Source organism: Salvelinus alpinus, chromosome 17, assembly GCF_045679555.1.
Source record: "Salvelinus alpinus chromosome 17, SLU_Salpinus.1, whole genome shotgun sequence".
Taxonomy (NCBI): domain Eukaryota; kingdom Metazoa; phylum Chordata; class Actinopteri; order Salmoniformes; family Salmonidae; genus Salvelinus; species Salvelinus alpinus.
Window position 1 is genome coordinate 9667228 of NC_092102.1, and position 19744 is coordinate 9686971.

The 19744-nt window shown below is 41.8% G+C and overlaps 1 protein-coding gene across 1 annotated transcript; it reads left to right on the plus strand.

The window, feature by feature from the left end:
- Window positions 1-371: 371 nt before the first annotated feature.
- On the plus strand, window positions 372-11168 carry LOC139543219 (uncharacterized). Its single transcript, XM_071349479.1, has 11 exons — window positions 372-379; window positions 902-1126; window positions 1467-1661; window positions 2338-2611; window positions 3071-3188; window positions 3594-3738; window positions 8459-8672; window positions 9019-9134; window positions 9293-9413; window positions 9699-9809; window positions 10611-11168. Exons 1-11 carry the CDS (start codon window positions 372-374, stop codon window positions 10665-10667), a joined length of 1584 nt encoding a protein of 527 aa, XP_071205580.1. The 3' UTR covers window positions 10668-11168.
- Window positions 11169-19744: the final 8576 nt, after the last annotated feature.

The following is a 19744-nucleotide window of genomic DNA, read 5'->3' on the forward strand; positions in this document are numbered from 1 at the left end:
TACTTCAATGGGCAGGACCAGCAGCTGCTGTGGGAGGATATGCAAATAAAATATGAACTGTCATTGGTCTATTATAATCAGATCAGATTAGTACATAATGGTCTGGGCCAAAACTCGACCCACCCAAAACGAGCAGAAATTCCAGCCGTTTATTTTTATTTCTTTAAACAGCTCTTACACAAATTAGAGCGTTATCACAATTTCAAAGTGTAATTTCGAGCCTCTGCACAGCCCTTTTACAAATAACTCAAAGCCATATCAGACGCAATGATTGTTCAGTTGGAAGTGCAAAGAAACATTTGCTGCCTTGCAGCCAGCTACTGCACAATCTCTCTTGCTTTTGCTTGTCATTGCCTAAAGTGAAACCACAGATGAACGGGTAAGCTCTCATGCCATGTTCAAGACAACTCAGAAATTTTTGTATTGTAGAAAGATTGTAGAAAGATCAGGTCCACGTTTCCCACTTGGAAAGTATCAGAATCAACTAATAGGAAGCTCAGCGCAGAAAAACAAATGCAAATTTTAACTGAGGCTTTGCAGATGGGTGTACCTAATAAACTGGCCACAGTGTATATCTGGTGTCATTTCATGGGGACTGAGGAATACGGAGTGTTGCTGGCCCATTCAATTGGCCTCAATGCAATACACTGTATTTGAATTACATATTGGTTTCTAGAGAAAACGATTATTTGTGCCGAGGTAAAAGTGGCGTTAGAAGTACTCGGTAGGGTCTGTAGAATCTATATATGGTTTTATTTCATGGGGGACTGGGGTCTAGATGGCACATCTAGGGCCACCGTGACGTCATTCATCTCTACTTCATTTCTGAGTGTTATTTCCTTTCTTTGGTGGAAAAATTTCCATGCCTTACATTTTCCAGTTGTTTCGGTCTTCTACTCAGACTACTGCAGCAATGGCACGCCCAGGCCCAACGCAGCGCCAGAGAGCAGAGTGCCATCATAGCCATGAAGACGCAGAGGCACAGAAGAACTCTGCTTGCGGCTTTTACTTCCTGGAAGGAGCGTTTGCTCTACCAGCAGAGCTTAGCCAGGGCAGCAGCACGCCACTGGAGACAGAGGGCACTCGAAAGCAAGGCAGCCAGCCACCGCGTCACCTGTCTGACCTGGTATTCCTTCACCCGGTGGAGATGGGCACTGCACAGACGGAGAGACAGGTATTAAGTATATCAAATAAGTAGACAAATAAATTCTGTTTTAAGGTGCAGAAGATAACTAATGTACCATACACTGTATAATACAATTTGAACATCCAACATACTAATTTGTAGCAGGAAGACTCAGTTTGAGCTGTTAGCGCACCTTTCATATTCCGACTTGAAAAGTATCAGAATCAACCAATACGAAGCTCTAAGCAAAAAACGGTTGACTACATAGTGTTAAATACTTTTTCATGATTGGCTGCTTCATGTCATATAATCATATTGACGTCCATGTTGTGCTCCCTAGGTGGCAGCGGGCGAGGGTGCTGGGTAGGGAGTGGGCGCGGCGCGCCAAACAGAGCGTGGATGACCAGGAGAGGGCGATGGAGCTCCTTCAGCAGAGACAGAGGAGAGACGTCACAGAGAGGTTCTACTACTGGATCACAGCCCATCAGTCCTCACTGACCAGTTTGGTATTCCACAACCAGACTCTGTGCAAGAGGTGTGATGATGGAGAAATGTGTGTGCTGTGTTGCTGTGTTGCCTGACTCAAACTGAATTCTTCCACTGCTCTATGTTCGCTACATATTTCAGTCTGAGAAAGCCATTGTTGAAGTCGTTTGTGTTGACGTCAAAATGAGGGGTGTTGTGCAAAACAATGGAACATTATAGCCACTTGGTTCTCAAACAATGGCAACATCACATATTAAACAGTCCCTCTGTTCAACGTGTTAGAGAATGAATGTATCAAAGCCAATGATGCTATACCCAAGTGTGTTCTGGCTCTGGCCCAACCCATCGGTTTCTGGGACCAATCAGAATGGTTAGAATGTGTTTGCGTTCTAGAAATCGTCAGGTAGGTACTCAGTTCCAGACTCATTGCGGAGACTAAACTAAAGTCCGTGGGCGTGGCATAGCGTTTGGCCGGAGCAAGGGTCAGAGAAAATGTAACTAATCGTTCGTTCTTGAATATGAAAAGGAACATTTGCCCGACAATAACAAAGCAGTGTGCCATGCATTTGCAGTACCAGTTTGCTACTTGATTTTTCTCAGAATTCCATGTACTATATTTCACAAAGGGACATTCCTCCAATAACTTTTGAGTGGATTGGACAAGTAATTATGTGTAGCATTCAGATTTATTCTCACCTCTTTTCACTTCTCTCTCTCCCACGCAGGGTTTTCCAGAGCTGGCAAGCCTACACCGGCCCTGCCCTAGCACGTAGGCACAAAGGTGCCAGGTTCCATCTTGGCAGAGCCAGGAGGCTGGTGGCCCTGTGTTTTACCCACTGGAGGAGTGAGCTGGAGCAGGCTCGAAACAGACTGAAGGTCCTGGAGCAGAGACTGAAACACATACACTTCAAACTCACTGCTGTCACCATGAACCACTGGAGAACAGCCACTAGAGGGTGCATAGTGCTCAAACACTTCAACAGAGGGACAATACGTCAGGTGCAGCATCCCTTCCCTTTATACACACAGGTCCCATCTAGACACAACCCTAAGGGTTTAACCCTTTTTGCACATGCACATTTGAGAGGACTGCTGAAAAACATAGAATTAGATGATTGTCAAATAATTCAATATCAATGATTTGCATTCTATTTCTATGGGCGAAAACAACCAGCCACACCAAGCCAATCCGAGAAAAAGGAGCTAGGAAAGAATTTACAATACTACTATATTTCTAATCCTAATCAAATTCTTTCAATTTCAAACAACTTCTCACTGGATAGGCAGGGGTAGAGGTTGTTTCTGGACAGAGTCGTATTCACATATTTAGCAGGAACTAAAGGAAGGTGACATCTTCATGAATCAAAATCAAAATGACTTTGGTGTCAACCTAACAAGACTCATTCAATCTGTATTGTGCTTTCCCATCAGTAAGTAGCCAGTGTGTGTTTGTTTTAGTGTTTTGATCACTGGAGGGAGAGGACACGCACATCCAGAGCAGTCACTATACTGTGTGTACAGAGAGAGAGGAGAGGGGCACGTGAAGTTCTGCTATGCTGGTGGAAGTGGACCAAAGGTAGCGACATGATTTGTAATGTATCATTCTCTAACACGTTGAACAGAGGGACTGTTTAATATGTTGCCTTTGTTTGAGAGCCAAGTGGCTATAAGGTTCCATATTTCAGCGTTTCTCAATCCATTTCTGATGATCCCCAGGATGTATACATTTTTGTTCTAACCTGCACTAGCAAACCTGATTCAAGGGAATCAGCTTGGTTATTGATGAATTAGTTAGGCGTTTGGGTGTGCTAATGCAGGGCTGAAATAAAAAGGTCCACATCCGGGTGTGCAACCAAGGAATGGATGTAGAAATGCTGCCATATTTCAATGTGTCGCATTCACATGGGTGAAGTATGGCAGCCATTTTGTGCTGAAGCGCTCCCAGGTCCCCACCCACACACGGCCTGTTTGTGTTGGTCAGAGTCTAGATGCCAGAGGCAGATGGAGGAGGCAGTGTGGCTGTGGCTGGAGGGTCGCAGAGTGACCAGAGCCTTCCAACTGTGGCTCAGAGTCCACCATCGCCACCAAGAGGCCTCACGGCTGGGCCGGGCTCAACTAATGCGCAGGTAGGCTGTTGGTTTTAAGTATTCACCCCACTTGGATTTTGGGGATTTAATTAAATTTAGATTTTTTTGTCAATGAATTACACAAAATATTCTGTAATGTCAAAGTAGAAGAAATTCAAAAATAGAAAAAAATAACAATTAATGAAAAATATAACAAGTATTCACCCCCGAGTCAATACAGGTTAGAAACACCTTTAGCAGATTACAGCTGTGAGTTTTCTTGGGTAAGTTTCAGGCAGGTAGCCTAGTGGTTAAGTGTTGGGCCAGTAATCGAAAGGTCGCTGGTTTGAATCCCTGAGTTGATTAGGTGAAACATTTGCCGATATGCCCTTGAGCAAGGTATTTAACCCTAATTGCTCTTGTAAGTCGCTCTGGATAAGTGCGTTTGCCAAATGACTCAAATGTAAATGTAATAGCTTTACACACCTGGATTGCGCAATATTTGCCCATTTAGTATTTGCAAAAGTCTTCAAGCTCTGTCAAGGTGTTGGGGTCATGGCTAGACTGCAATTTTCAAGTCTTGCCATAGATTTTTAAGCAGATTTAAGTCAAAAGTGTAACTTGGTCACTCAGGAACATTCACTGTCTTCTTGGTAAGCAACTCGTGTAGATTTGGTCTTGGGTTTTTGTCCTGCTGAAAGGTTAATTCCTCTCCCAGATTCTGGTGTAAAGCAGACTGAAGCAGGTTTTCCTCTAGGATTTTGCCTGTGCTTAGCTGCATCCCGTTTCTTTTTATCCTGAAAAACTCCAGTCCTTGCCGAGGTTAAGCATACTCATACCATGATGTAGCCACCACCATGCTTAAAAGTAAGGAGGCAGGTACTCAGAGATATTGTATTGGATTTGCCCCAAACATAATGGATTTAGGCCCAAAAGTTTATTAATTTGCCATGTTTTGGGATATTTTCCGTTTGTGTATTTGTGTTATTTTCACTCCGTCATTTAGGTCATTATTGTGGAGTAACAACAATGTTGTTGATCCATCATCAGTTTTCTCCCATCACAGCCGTTGAACTCTGTAGCTGTTTTAAATCACCAATGGCCTCATGGTGACATCCCTGAGCAGTTTCTTTCCTGTCCTGCAGCTCAGTTCAGAATGACTGTATCTTTGTTGTGTCTGGGTGGTTTAATACATCATCCACAGCATAATTATTAACTTGACCATGCTTAAAGATATATTCCATGTCTGATTTGAAAAGCTCCCTGGTCTTTGTAGTAAAATCTGTGCTTGAAATTCAGTACTTGACTTTGGGACCTTATGGTATGTATGTATGGGGGACAGAGGAAGGGATAGTCATTAAAAAAATCATGTCAACCTCTATTATTTCACACAGATTTAGTCCATGTAACTTAATATGTGATTTTTTAAGCCAAATTGTACACCTGAACTAATTTAGGTTTACCAAAACAAAAGGGGTGAATACTTTTGCAACAACTGTTTTAGTTATTTAATTTGTTAACATTTTAGGATTTTTCTTATCACTTTGACATTATGGGATATTTTGTATAGATCAAGGACAAATAAAATCACAACTAAATCCATTTCAATCCCACTTTGTATGCAACATTTTTTGAAAAATTCCAACTAAAATGTCATTTGAAATGTAATCCCAAAAGTAATTATTTATCATGAGGGCCATAAACAATAACTAGTAATTCTGCATAATCCCAAGAAATGTAATGACGATTTGCGGGCAGTGGGTTTAGAACAAGTTCAGAGCGTCTACTAGATGACTAAAATGTATCGGATGCCAAGCAGTGATGCAGCCAGTCAAGATGCTCTCATGATAATTCCTTAGTGATGTGGACACCAAGGAACTTGAAGTTCTCCACCCGCTCCACTACAGCCCCGTTCATGTGGATGGGGGCGTGCTTGGCCTTCCGTTTCCTGTAGTTCACGATCAGCTCCTGTCGTTGAGGGAGAGGTTGTTGTCCTGGCACCACACTGCCAGGTCACTGACCTCCTCCCTATAGTCGGTCTCAACAGTGCCTAAAATTAACATCTGCCAAATGCAGGTAGATTTTAGCATTGGCGGGTATTGTCTATTTCATCAGCCATGTTGGCAGGTGGTCAGGGCTCCACAGTGCGAGCATTTCACTCGCATTTGTGAATAAAAATAGTAAAGTATGATCACATTTCGAGTAAAATAAATGCTTCAGTAGCTGTTTTCAAAGTATTTCTGTCATTTTGTTTCATAGCTGGTAAATTAATCGCACAAAGTAAAATAACTACAAATCCTATGACCTATCCCACCTCTGCCTGGCTTGGTGCTGTGCGCACATGAAGAGCTGAGTGAAAGATTCATTTTTAGAAGCGCTGCGCACAGGCATAAAAGTTGGTCTAATTTACTTGAAATGAAAGTCTACAAAAGTGGGACTTTGTCCTTGTGTTTGTCTATTTCCATTGTTTTGTCAGGAAGTCCAGGATCCAGTTGCAGAGAGAGGTGTACAGTCCGAGGTTCCTGAGCTTAGTGATAAGCTTGGAGGGCACTATGGTGTTGAATGTTGAACTGTAGTCAATGAACAGTATTCTCACACACTACAGCAGTGGTTCCAAAACTTTTTATAGTCCTGTACCCCTTCAAACATTCAACCTCCAGCTGCGTACCCCCTCTAGCACCAGGGTCAGCGCACTCTGAAAATGTTGTTTTTTGCAATCATTGTAAGCCTGCCACACACACACTATACGATACATTTATTAAACATAAGAATGAGTGTGAGTTTTTGTCACAACCCGGCTCGAGGGAAGTGACAGAGCTCTTATAGGACCAGGGCACAAATAATAATAATAATAATCAATCATTTTGCTCTTTATTTAGCCATCTTACATATAAAACCTTATTTGTTCATCGAAAATTGTGAATAACTCACCACTGGTTAATGGGAAGGGTGTGCTTGAAAGGATGCACATAACTCTGCAATGTTGGGTTGTATTGGAGAGAGTCTGTCTTAAATAATTTTCCACACACAGTCTGTACCTGTATTTAGTTTTCATGCTAGTGAGGGCCGAAAATCCACTCTCACATAGGTACGTGGTTGCAAAGGTCATCAGTGTCTTAGCGCGATTTGCCAAGGCAAGAAACTCTGAGCTCAGCCCAATCCAGAAATCCGGCAGTGGCTTCTGATTAAATTACATTTTCACAGAACCCCTTGTTGCAGTTTCGATGAGGCTCTCTTGTTCAGAAATTGGTAAGTGGACTGGAGGCAGGGCATGAAAGGGATAAGGAATCCAGTTGTTTGTGTCATCCGCTTCGGGAAAGTACCTGCGTAATTGCGCACCCAACTCACTCAGGTGCTTTGCTATATCACATTTGACATTGTCCATAAGCTAGAGTTAATTTGCACACAAAATAATAATACAAGGATGGAAAGACCTGTGTGTTGTCCTTCTTAATGCAGATAGAAAAGAGCTCCAACTTCTTAATCATAGCCTCAATTTTGTCCCGCACATTCAATATAGTTGCGCAGAGTCCCTGTAATCCTAGATTCAGATCATTCAGGCGAGAAAAAACATCACCCAGATAGGTGTCACGCCCTGACCTTAGAGAGACCTTTTTACGTCTCTATTTTGGTTTGGTCAGGGTGTGATTTGGGGTGGGCATTCTATGTTTTTGTTTTCTATGATTTTGTATTTCTATGTTTTGGCCGGGTATGGTTCTCAATCAGGGACAGCTGTCTATCGTTGTCTCTGATTGGGAACCATACTTAGGTAGCCCTTTCCCTCCTTTCAGTGTGGGAAGTTAACTTTGTTTGTGGCACATAGCCCTTAAGCTTCACGGTTGTTTTGTATTGTTTATTGTTTTTGTTCGCGTCACCTTTATAAAAGGAATATGTACGCTCACCACTCTGCGCTTTGGTCCTCTTCATTTGACGGCCGTGACAATCCGACTTGAGTCCAAGTCATGTGACGCGTGCCCACACCTCTGGGTTATAGCCCCCATCTCACCTAATCTGCATCGGATGTGCTCATAAATGCACTGCTACTCACTGAATGTTTCAGAGATAAAGTTATGGTAGACTACTGCCTGCATTTCATCAAATGCTCGCAGTCAAACAACCATTAATAGGCCTACTGCACACCTCTGGTTATTTTCCTCTGTTTGGTCGGGAATGTGTTCACACCATTATGATTGAACCATGGTGCATTGTTTAGTGCGCTCCCGAATGCGGATAGTGTTCACACCAGTCCAAACGAACCGAACGAAGGGGGAAAACCGCTCCAAAACAATTTGGTGTGAAAGCCCAAATGGTTTGAAGGCGTGTGCTTTGTCAGTGGCTGTGATGTAGCATTCAGCCAGGAGTTGATGGACAGTCGGAAGATTGAATGAAATGGTAGTGTAGGCGGGACATCCCAGCTTCAAGTGGTGTCAGATTTCAGAGTTCGCTTTCCCCTGCTTAGATGTCGCATGCATCAAGCAATGGTTGCGTGCCACGTCATTGACTGTGCCATCGACTGACAGATTTATATAACATGTAGAACCACGCTAGTCCCCTCTTTAGGGGACTTAACATCTAAGAAGTTTTAATAATAAGTATTTATTGAATCTGCTTCCATTGTCCTCCAAGTGGCCAAATGTCATATGTAACTTTTTAGTCCCATTACAGTTGAAGTTGTAAAACGGCATCACATTGCTTGCCCCTGGATTCTTTGATTATGGGCATGGCAAGACCTTTACTTCCCAATTGGTAATCTCGATGCTGTCTTTTTTGTCCCGTATAGGTCTTTTCAGGTCTGGCGAGGGGTAGTGAGGGAGAGCCGGTCAACTTTTCAGACGACAGAGTCACGGCTACGCACCCACCAGACCCAATCAGCTTTCTGTGTCTGGAGGAGGCGCACCGTGTCCCATAATCTCTTAAGTGACCTGGTCCAGAGAACAAAATCCAGGCAGAGGAGGAGTCTGCTGAGATCATCACTCCACACCTGGCACCAAGAGGTATCTTTTGGGAAGAATCATAATGGAGTTGATAACGTGATTTGGATTCTTTCATTAGACCAGTCATTATTGGGTTAAGTCCAGAGGAAGCTGATGAATGACAGTATACCATGTGTTTGATAAGGTTTCATTAATTCCATTCCAACCATTCCTATGAGCCTGTCCTCTAAATGAAAGTGACACCAGCCACCACTGGTTGAGCCCTTCTGTCTTTGCATGGTTATGCTACTGCACAGAGATGCATATAATATCAATAGTCCTATTTCTATGACCTGCTGTCACCTTTATGATGTGTAGCAGGTAAGTAGGTAATGTCCAATTTGTCTTTGTTTTCCACCTGCATCAGGTCCAGTTGTGTAAAAGACGATCTCTACACCTCTCACAGAAGTACTTTGCCTGTTGGGTGAACAGAATTGGCATCAGACGCATTGAAAGGAAGAATCAGTTGGAGGCTAGACTGAGGTACGTCTCATGGCTGTGTGTATATGTATCTGAATGGAGACAAATGTTACTTTTAGTCTGTATACAAAAGTAGTTGGTGTAAGCAAGGTAAATTAATGTTTATTAAATCATTAATATAATTGAACCTTTGATAACACCTCTCTCTCTCACTTCCAAAGGGAGTGTCTACTGCGGTGGCGTTTATGTGTGCTGCTGAAAAGAGCTCGGAGGAGACTCGCCCAGGTGTTGTGGGTCAGCTGGAGAGACCAGACCGCTGCTGCACTCCTACTCACGACCCTGGTAAGAAAGCAAAGTGCTGTCCCGCACATTGGGACACTTATAGAAGTGGACTTATTAGGAATCACCTTAGGTTACAGTGACACTTTTTAATGAGCCACCTGTTTTGTAATGTATTCGCTTCACTTAATGGTTATTATTTATGCATTTAAAGTTGTCATGAGCTGTTATGAATGCTTACTGCATATGTTATAGTGCATATAATGCCTTACACCTGCCTTACACCTGTGTGTAAGGCATTGTAATTCAGTTTCCTTTGTTTGTTTGTGTGACCACTCCTCTCTGCAGCACACTGACCGACTGCAGCAGGGGGCGTGGCTGACTTGGAGGAAGAGACGCATCAGAACCCGGGTGTCTGAGACCTTTGCTGCGCAACTGGACCACGCCCTCATTGCGCAGGTGAGACAGAGCAAGTTCCCATGTGTTTTTGTATAGAGGACTAGCCATTCTCTTATTCTATAATTATACCGGAGTCAGCATTATTTAAAATCTCCCTGGTTAGCCTATAACTTTACCAAAGGTCTTTTTTTTTTCTTGTTAAAGGAGTAGTTCACTATTTAAAATCTTGTTAACTTTGTTCCTCACCCTGAAAGTAGTCCATGGTTCAGTTCTTTTAAACATCCATTACAAACGTCAACAAACCTTATCCTCCACAAGCTAACAATCAATGGAAGTGCTGGGGGCATGTGAGCATGTTTAAAAAAAGAATGTCCAAATCACCTGAAGTCACTTCAAATCAACTCCATATTTGGTTTGATGTTACTTAAAGGTGATTTGGCCATAAAAAAATAAAGAACATTCCCCCATCACTTCCATTGATTGTTAGCTTGTGGTGGCTGAAGTTTTGTGGCTGTTTAAAGAAAACAACCATGGATTACAGTTTCTCCTGGCCCATAGACTACTTTCAGAGTGAGAAACCATCTAACATCATGCTGTAAAATAGTGAACTACTCCTTTAATAGTTATTACAACAAATATCTGAATTTTTTTATGGTAACTAAAATCTCTAAATGTATAGAGTTCTTTGGTTCTCCTGTCGTTCTACCTAGAGCCTTCTATTTGCAGAGTTGTGACAGGCTCTGATTGTACCTGGTTGATCCATCAGCTACTGCATATCAAACATCACTGTGGTTGAAGCAGGTCAGTGGCAGTGCCCCGCTACAACAGCTAGAGCGTTTGTTTCTGTGTTTCCTACTGTAGGTGTTCAACATGTGGCGGCAGAAGCATGCTCTTCGCTCCACAGCGACCGACACGTGACCTATAGTATAGGGAGAAGTAGCTGTCTACGCCTGTCCTCTGCTCCGTCAACCCTTGACCTCTTACCTCTCCCCCCAACTACTAGCTAATATATGGTAGGGGAGATCACGAGTAGTGTGTGACTTTTCACCATACTACCAGCACAGCACTTTATATTTCAAAATAGAGGTTCACTTTTTGGTTTCTTGGGTGAATGTCATCTGGCAACAGTCATTGCTCACATTTCAAATGTATTGTTTTGAAAGCATGTGCCAACCATTCTCATAGATGTTGGCTTTTACCTCCTTTGACATTGGAGAGCTCCTTTGAATGTTCTTAGAAGTGGGGAAACTACTAACACGAGGGGAAACTAATGAGAACAGCTTCGAGACATAATAGATACACTGTTCATATGTCACACGATTAATCCTGGAAAGCAGCACACTGTGCGTGAGTGACACTATCATAACTAATTTAACTCCAGTATTTGAAATTCTTTCACAATAAATACCATTCTGTGTAGACTTTTGTTTTTGTGTTTCCCAATTGAACTGTGATTGTCTTAATGATATAACTTTGAAATTGTAATCAGAATATGAAACAATCACAATATGTCCCATATGTAGAAATAAGCAGACAAAACACAATACTTAAATGGATAGGTAGGTAGAAGGTGGATATGTAAATAAATGGATGAATGGTTAGGTGGATAGGTAGAGATATTGATAGGTAGGTAGAGGGTGGGTATGTAAATAAATGGATAGGTAAATTGTTAGGTAGAAAAGGGGGGTGGGTATGTAGGAAGGTTTTCAATAGTTTAGGCAGCAGCCACTGAATAAACCTGTAGTTGGAGTTATGATTACGTTTGAATAAGAACATGACTTGTAAACATGGTTGTGGTAAAAAAAAACACTTTAAGGGTGAAAACATACAGTAGAACTACAGTACAGTATAAACCTATTCTCTGGACCACACTGCTGTCTGTCACCATTATCCTCACCATGTCTCTTTTCTTCTAAACATAGTCCCCTCTGTCTGTTCTCACCTTTTCCTCACACTCTTTTTGCCTTTTTCTGAGGAGCCTATTTCTCTTGCTGGCTGTTATTTTCCACTCCCTTTACTAGCTTTTTACCTGCCTTTGCTTCTTTTTCTTGTTGCCTTTCCCTTCCTGAATTAAGTCAGTTTGTATGGCAATTTGCATATACTCCAGAATGTTATGAAGAGTGATCAGATGAATTGCAAAGTCCCTCTTTGCCATGCAAATGAACTTAATCCCCAAACAACATTTCCACTTCATTTCAGCCCTGCCACAAAAGGACCAGCTGACATCATGTCAGTGATTCTCTCGTTAACACAGGTGTGAGTGTTGACGAGGACAAGGCTGGAGATCACTCTGTCATGCTGATTGAGTTCGAATAACAGACCGGAAGCTTCAAAGAAGGGTGGTGCTTGGAATAATTGTTCTTCCTCTGTCAACCATGGTTACCTGCAAGGAAACACGTGCCGTCATCATTGCTTTGCACAAAAAGGGCTTCAGAGGCAAGGATATTGCTGCCAGTAAGATTGCACCTAAATCAACCATTTATCGGATCATCAAGAACTTCAAGGAGAGCGGTTCAATTGTTGTGAAGAAGGCTTCAGGGCGCCCAAGAAAGTCCAGCAAGCACCACGACCGTCTCCTAAAGTTGATTCAGCTGCGGGATCGGGGCAGCAGGCAGGTGTGAGTGCATCTGCACGCACAGTGAGGCGAAGACTTGGAGGATGGCCTGGTGTCAGGAAGGGCAGCAAAGAAGCCACTTCTCTCCAAGAAAAACATCAGGGACAAACTGATATTCTGCAAAAGGTACAGGGATTGGACTGCTGAGGACTGGGGTGAAGTCATTTTCTCTGACGAATCCCCTTTCCGATTGTTTGGGGCATCCGGAAAAGCTTTTCCGGAGAAGACAAGGTGAGCGCTACCATCAGTCCTGTGTCATGCCAACAGTAAAGCATCCTGAGACCATTCATGTGTGGGGTTGCTTCTCAGCCAAGGGAGTAGGCTCCCTCACAATTTTGCCTAAGAACACAGCCATGAATAAAGAATGGTACCAACACATCCTCCAAGAGCAACTTCTCCCAACCATCCAGGAACAGTTTGGTGACGAACAATGCCTTTTCCAGCATGATGGAGCACCTTGCCATAAGGCAAAAGTGATAACTAATCGATATTTTGGGTCCATGGCCAGGAAACTCCCCAGACCTTAATCCCATTGAGAACTTGTGGTCAATCCTCAAGAGGCGGGTGGACAAACAAAAACCCACAAATTCTGACAAACTCCAAGCATTGATTATGCAAGAATGGGCTGCCATCAGTCAGGATGTGGCCCAGAAGTTAATTGACAGCATGCCAGGGCGGATTGCAGAGGTCTTGAAAAAGAAGGGTCAACACTGCAAATGTTGACTCTTTGCATCAACTTCATGTAATTGTCAATAAAAACCTTTGACACTTACGAAATGCTTGTAATTATAGTTCACTATTCCATAGTAACATCTGACAAAAATATTTGAAGACACTGAAGCAGCAAACTTTGGAAATTAATATTTGTGTCATTCTCAAAACTTTTGGCCACACATTGAATAATTGAAGTTAATAATAATAATAACAATTTATTACATTTGTCAAGCAATTTATTAGACAAGAATAATCTCAAAATTCATAAAGGTTTTAAAAAAAGTACAAATAAATAAAATTGAGCCTTTAGAAAGTATTCACACTCCTTGACTGCTTGAATTTTAAATTGATTCAATTGTGATATTTTTCCACTGGCCTACACACAATACCCCATAATGTCAAAGTGGAATTATGTTTTCATACATTTTTAGAAATTAATTAAAAATGAAAAGCTGAAATGTCTTGAGTCAATAAGTATTCAACCCATTTGTATTGGCAAGCCTCAACAGTGGCCTCAACAGAGCAAATGAAACAGCGCCCCTCTGTGTAGCCCATATATTTGATGCTGTCAGGTCAAAAAGAGTATGACATTGTTGCTGCCTGTAGAACCTAATGCAAGGGAAGCCAGCAAGCATTTGGCCTCCCTTGATTAAAAAAATAAACTACAATAATAGACAATCAGTGTTGAGCTAAGTGACCTCAGCTGTGAATGGTCCTGGTGCACCAAAAAAATTTAAAAAAAAAAAAGTGTCAAGGGAAGCCAGTTCGGATTTGGCTTCACACCAATCACATCACATCAGAAGCCAAACTTCATTAACAGAAAATCTTTAATTGTTTCATCTCGTTGTTGTCCTAGATTGCTAACTAAAATCGTCCCTTTCCTAAATTAGCCATTGATGGAGATAGGGGTTTGGACTTGAGGTTTTACTTAATACTCCGTACTGGCCAATAATCATAACGGCGATTCTGATTCAATGATAAATTCATACATTGTGCCCCTGGCCTCAGAGGATGGAAGTTCAACATGAAGCTAGATGTAGTAGGCTTAATGTTAACTAGCTGGCCTGTCATATTTAAGCCAGGTAGCCTAGGACAACAAAAACTAAGAGTGTGTACTGTATGAGATTCATAGACCGTTTAGGCAACATGAAAGAGGAGGATGGCATTTCTCTACAAGTAGGATGAGTCAACATGATTTTTGTACTTGCAAGCACATGTGCACACATCAGTACCGTGGACAGCTACATCGTATTTTGTTTACGTTGATTGGACTACATCGTTTGTGGTATCTTTTAGTCTCTGTATTAGACTAAGCATAGCTGATTAGATGATGTTGAAATGTTATAGTTAAAATGGTGCTGGAATAGTGGAGGCAGGCACTTGTTTTCTTTGTGTCTTGCGGTAACTCTCCGTGTTTCTAAATCGATAGTTGTTTAGTAGTCCGAAGATGTCGGAAACATTAACTTGCTTGACCATGCTGTAGGTCATGTCACTGTTTGTGACATGCAATATGTTTTATGATGAAACAAAGGTGTAGTTGAATTAATTCTGCCACTGTCTTCTTATTGTCTCGGCCTTAGGCCTATATATCACGATGTCAAGGCATATGAACTAACAGGTTATACTGTAGTGCAAACAACGCAATTATCACAACATATTAGGTTGCAATATGGCTTTTATTCCTGGCTTGGCTTCCCCGTTGATTTTACCCACACACTGCTACTGTGCCTCAATAAATTCAGGAGTAAATATTTGCTTAGCAAGTCACATAATAAGTTGCACGGACTCACTCTGTGTGCAATAGTAGTATTTCTCTGTACCCCACAAGTCTCTCAGTCGAGCAGTGAATTTCAAACACAAAGATCAGGAAGGGTTTCCAATGCCTGGCAAAGAAGGGCACCTATTGGTACTGTAGATGGGGGGAAAAAGCTGACATTGAATATCTCTTTGAGCATGGCGAAGTTGTTAATTACACTTTGGCTGGTGTATCAATACACCCAATCGCTACTTAAAATACAGACGCCATTCCTAACTTAGTTGCCGGAGAGGAAGGAAATGGCTCAACGATTTCACCATGAGGCCAATGGTGACTTTAAAACAGTTAAGAGTTTAATGGCTGTGATAGGAGAAAATGGAGGATGGACCAACAACATTGTAGTTACTCCACAATACTAACTTAAATGACAGAGTGAAAAGAAGGAAGCTTGTACAGAAAAAATGTTTTTTTAAACATGCATCCTGGTTGCAATAAGGCACTAAAGTAAAACAGTAAAACATTTGCCAAAGAAATTAACTTTATGTCCTGAAAACAAAGGGGGATTATGTTTGGGGAAAATCCAACACAACACCTCACTGAGTACCATTCTTCATATTTTCTAACATTGTGGTGGGCTGCATCATGTTATGAGTATTCTTGTCATCGGCAAGGGGGTTAAGGATAAAAATAAACAGAATAGAACTAAGCACAGCCAAATCCTAGATGAAAACCTAGTAAAGTCTGCTTTCCTAAAGACACTGGGAGACAAATACTCCAAAAGCAAGAGGCCAAGTAATAATACTAGAGTTGCTTACCAAGATTACTTCCTGAGTGGTCTAGTTACAGTTTCGACTTAAATCGGCTTGAAAATCTATGGCAAGACTTGAAACCAACTTGACAGAGCTTAAAGAATTAAAAAAAATAATGTGTAAGTATTGTACAATCCAGGTGTGCAAAGCTCTTAGAGACTTACCCATAAAGACTCATAGCAGTAATCGCTGCCAAAGGTGATTCTAACATGTATTGACTCAGGGGTGTGAATACTTATGTAAATGAGATCTCTGTATTTAATTTTCAATTTGCAAAAATGTCTAAAAACATGTTTTCACTTTATCATTATGGGGTATTGTGTGTAGATGGGTGAGAAAAAAATACATTTAATCAATTTTGAATTCTGGCTGTAACACAACAAAATGTGGAATAAGTCAAGGGGTATGAAAGCAACAATCAAATTGACTACAAACTCAAACACAATTAGATTTCTAAAAAAGCATTTTTTATATGAACTGAACAAAAATAAATGCAACATGCAACAATTAAAAAGTCAATTGAAATTAATTAAGTAGGGGAAAGTTGTACAACTGAATGTGTCTTCTGCATTTAACCCAACCCCTCTGAAATCAGAGAGGTGTGGGGGGCTGCCGTAATCAACATCTACGTCTTCGGCGCCCGGGGAACATTGGGTTAACTGCCTTGCTCAGGGGCACAAAGACTGATTTTTACCTTGTTAGCTCGGGATTCGATCCAGCAACCTTTCGGTTACTGGCCCAACGCTCTAACCACTAGGCTATCTGCCACCACTCATTAGGCCCTAATCTATGGATTTCACATGACTGGGCAGTGATGCAGCCATGGGTGGGCCTTGGAGGGCATCGGCCCACCCACTTGGCAGCCAGGCCCAGCTAATCAACATTAGTTTCTCCCCGCAAAATGGCTTTATTTACAGACAGAAATACTCCTCAGTTTCATCAGCTGTCCGGACGATCCCGCAGGATGTGGAGGTCCCGGGCTGGCGTGGTTATACGTGGTCTGTGGTTGTGAAGCCAGTTGGACATATTGCCAAATTCTCTATAACAATGTTGGAGGCAGCTTATAGTAGAGACATTAACATTCAATTCTCTGGCAACAGCTCTGGTGGACATTCCTGCAGTCAGTACGCCAATTGCACGGTCTCTCAAAACATCTGTGGCATTGTGTTGTGACACATTTTAAAGTGGCCTTTTAATGTTCCCAGCACAAGGTGCACAAGGTGAGTAAAGGGTCTGAATAGTTATGTAAATGTATGTGTTTTTTATTTTTAATAACCTGTTTTTGCTTTGTCATTATGGGGTATCGTATGTAGATGAGAGTATTATAATTTTTTATCAATTTTACAATAAGGCTGTAACATGTTTTTTGGGGTGAAAATGTCAAAGGGTCTGAATACTTTCCGAATGCACTGTATATAAACCTTCATGCATTTGGTTGTTGGATATATTTGGGGCATTCTTTCTTCCTGCCTAAGTCAAGGTCTGCCTCCCAAATGACACCCAAAACCTAAGTATCCCTCACACTACTTTTGACCAGGACCCACAGGGTGCAAGTTGGGATACTTAGGTTGCCTAATTCGGATTGGTTTTCCACTAGTTGGTATTTTGACCAATCACATCAGATCTTTTCAGAGCTGATCTATTTGTTTATAAAAAATCAATTAGTGAAAAGAAAATCTGAATTGGCCTGCCTGTCTAAACGTAGCCATTGTGGTCTTCAACAATTCAGTACTACTGATCTATAGTGAGAATAATGACCTCTGCAGTCCCATCTGTCTAAAGTCCAAGTTCAAAGATTTAGCGGACATAAGGAACCCGGGAGATGTCACATAGGTAGCCTTCCATTAAAAAAACTTGTGAACGGCAGAGGGTGCTTCCCCTCAAAAGGAGTTTTCTACACATATACTGTGTTATGGCTACCTATAGGGTAGTATAAACCACAAAATATATATCTAATGAAGCCTGTGCTGCTCCCCTCCTCTCTACCTAACGTTCCCTCAGTCCCTCAGTTTCCCTTATGTCCGGTTAGTTTGGCTGCTCAGCCTACCTTAGTTGTCCCTCAAGCCTCATAGCCCTGTCATTCCCAACCAATCAGAGCTCTAGAATGTGCATCTGGACACTGCACCTGCCCACTCAGGTCAGAGTGTTATCGTCGTCTGGAGAGAGAAGACGCACATATTTCTGAGGACTTTTTATTGTCGACAGGAACACGAATGTCTGAAATAATCACAAAATCATTTGGATTACCACAGTTACTATGACACCAAGTCAAGATGATGGTGTGTGCTTAATGTGTGGTGGTGAAGAGGAAAAGGAAACAAAAACCCTGAAATGAGAAGCATCCGCATTGTTCTTATATCCCGTAGGGTCACAACCCAAGTCAGAGTCAGCATAAGTATAATAGCAGTTGAGGGCATTGACAACCGACTGCTCAGACATGTGAGGGCATAATACTAGATAATAATAATACTTTATTCAACTTCTATAGTGCTTTTCATTACTCTCAAAACGCTTGAAAAAAAACGAAACAAGAATCGAATAAAACATCTATGATAAGAGTAGGTGTGGACTACTCATTCTGAACACGGTAAACGTCACCAACTGACACTCATAATCTATGCAACTCCAGACTGGTATTTCCATTTTTAATGGGTTTCAGTGAGTTCTGAAACAAGGTGGAACTGGAACAGGCTCTCTGTAGGCTAATATGCCACCTTCCAGTGGAGTACATGAAACATCCATTAGAGGTGCAGCTGTCTGTGTGTCTAGGTCTATGGCATTTGATATGTAATCGTGCCCGGAGACACATGGATCACAGTTCAGGCTTAATTAAGCCAAAGGGTTCCCCTCTCCACTATCATGTTCCTCTGGTCTCCTACTACCCTGGGACTAAGGGGCTTACCATATCAAATTGTATTTGTCACATGCATACAACAGGTGTAGACCTTACAGTGAAATGTTTACTTACAAGCCCTTAACCAACAATGCAGTTAAGAAAAATACCATAAATAAATAAAAGAACAAATAATTAAAGAACAGCAGTAAAATAGCGAGGCTATATACAGGGGGTACCGGTACAGAGTCAATGTGCGAGGGCACCAGTTAGTCGAGGTAATATGTACATGTAGCAGTGGAGGCTGGTGCCTTGAAAATGTGAGGAGGATGGGAGACCCACAGTATAGGCGCGGAATGCACGGAGATGACAAAGTGTGTTTCAAAAATCGTCAAAGACTAGTTATTTTAACCTAAAGCATTTAATAAAGACATTTTTAGTACAATATTATGGGGAATGGGAATGAGAGGGCTACTTACACAGTGTTGTAAATGGATCACAGCAGTGATTGAATGAAGGAATGAGTTGAGGTGTTCAGAGGCTTGACCAGTGCAGGACAGGATTTGACTGAGAAGACAAAAAACAATGACACAACACAGTTAGACAAAAGAGCTAAGAATGAGTTAGTCCAAGCAAGGAGTAAAATCATTGATGTGTAATAATGTGATTGTGTATGTGATTGACTCTACATACAGTAATGAGAGATTCAATGTGATTCAACATTCAATGTGCCAGTGGATGGGCGGGCACATGAGACCTGGCTTCAGTTCATGTCAGGAGAAAGTTGACAAAGGTAGCGGAGAGGAGTAGTCATTACCTCTTAAATCAGGGAACATGAGGGGACTTCATGTTCAGACACATTCCATTACAGCTGCGCCATCATAGGTTTGGACGAGTTTCACTACGAACTTAAACATCTCAAAGTTCATCAAGTCAAAACACAGATTGCACATCTCGCCCACTTGACACATCAAAGTATCCCAAGAAATGTTCCTGAATAAAGCCCTGATCGTCCACATACCTGACACCATAAGTCCCAGAGCGGTGGGGCAATTTTTACCCCCTGGGGCCTGGAGTTTTTCCTTATGTTAACCCCTAACTAGGAAAACTCTGGACCTTAAGGTATGACAGTGATTCATCAGTTGTAAAAAGGTTTTATATGGGCTATGATGGGACCAGTTCTTCCTAATCAGGTCACATTATGTTTTTTAAACTCCTGAAAAGAACTCCTGGCCCTGGGGGGATGAAAACCCTGTCAAACTGCAGCTG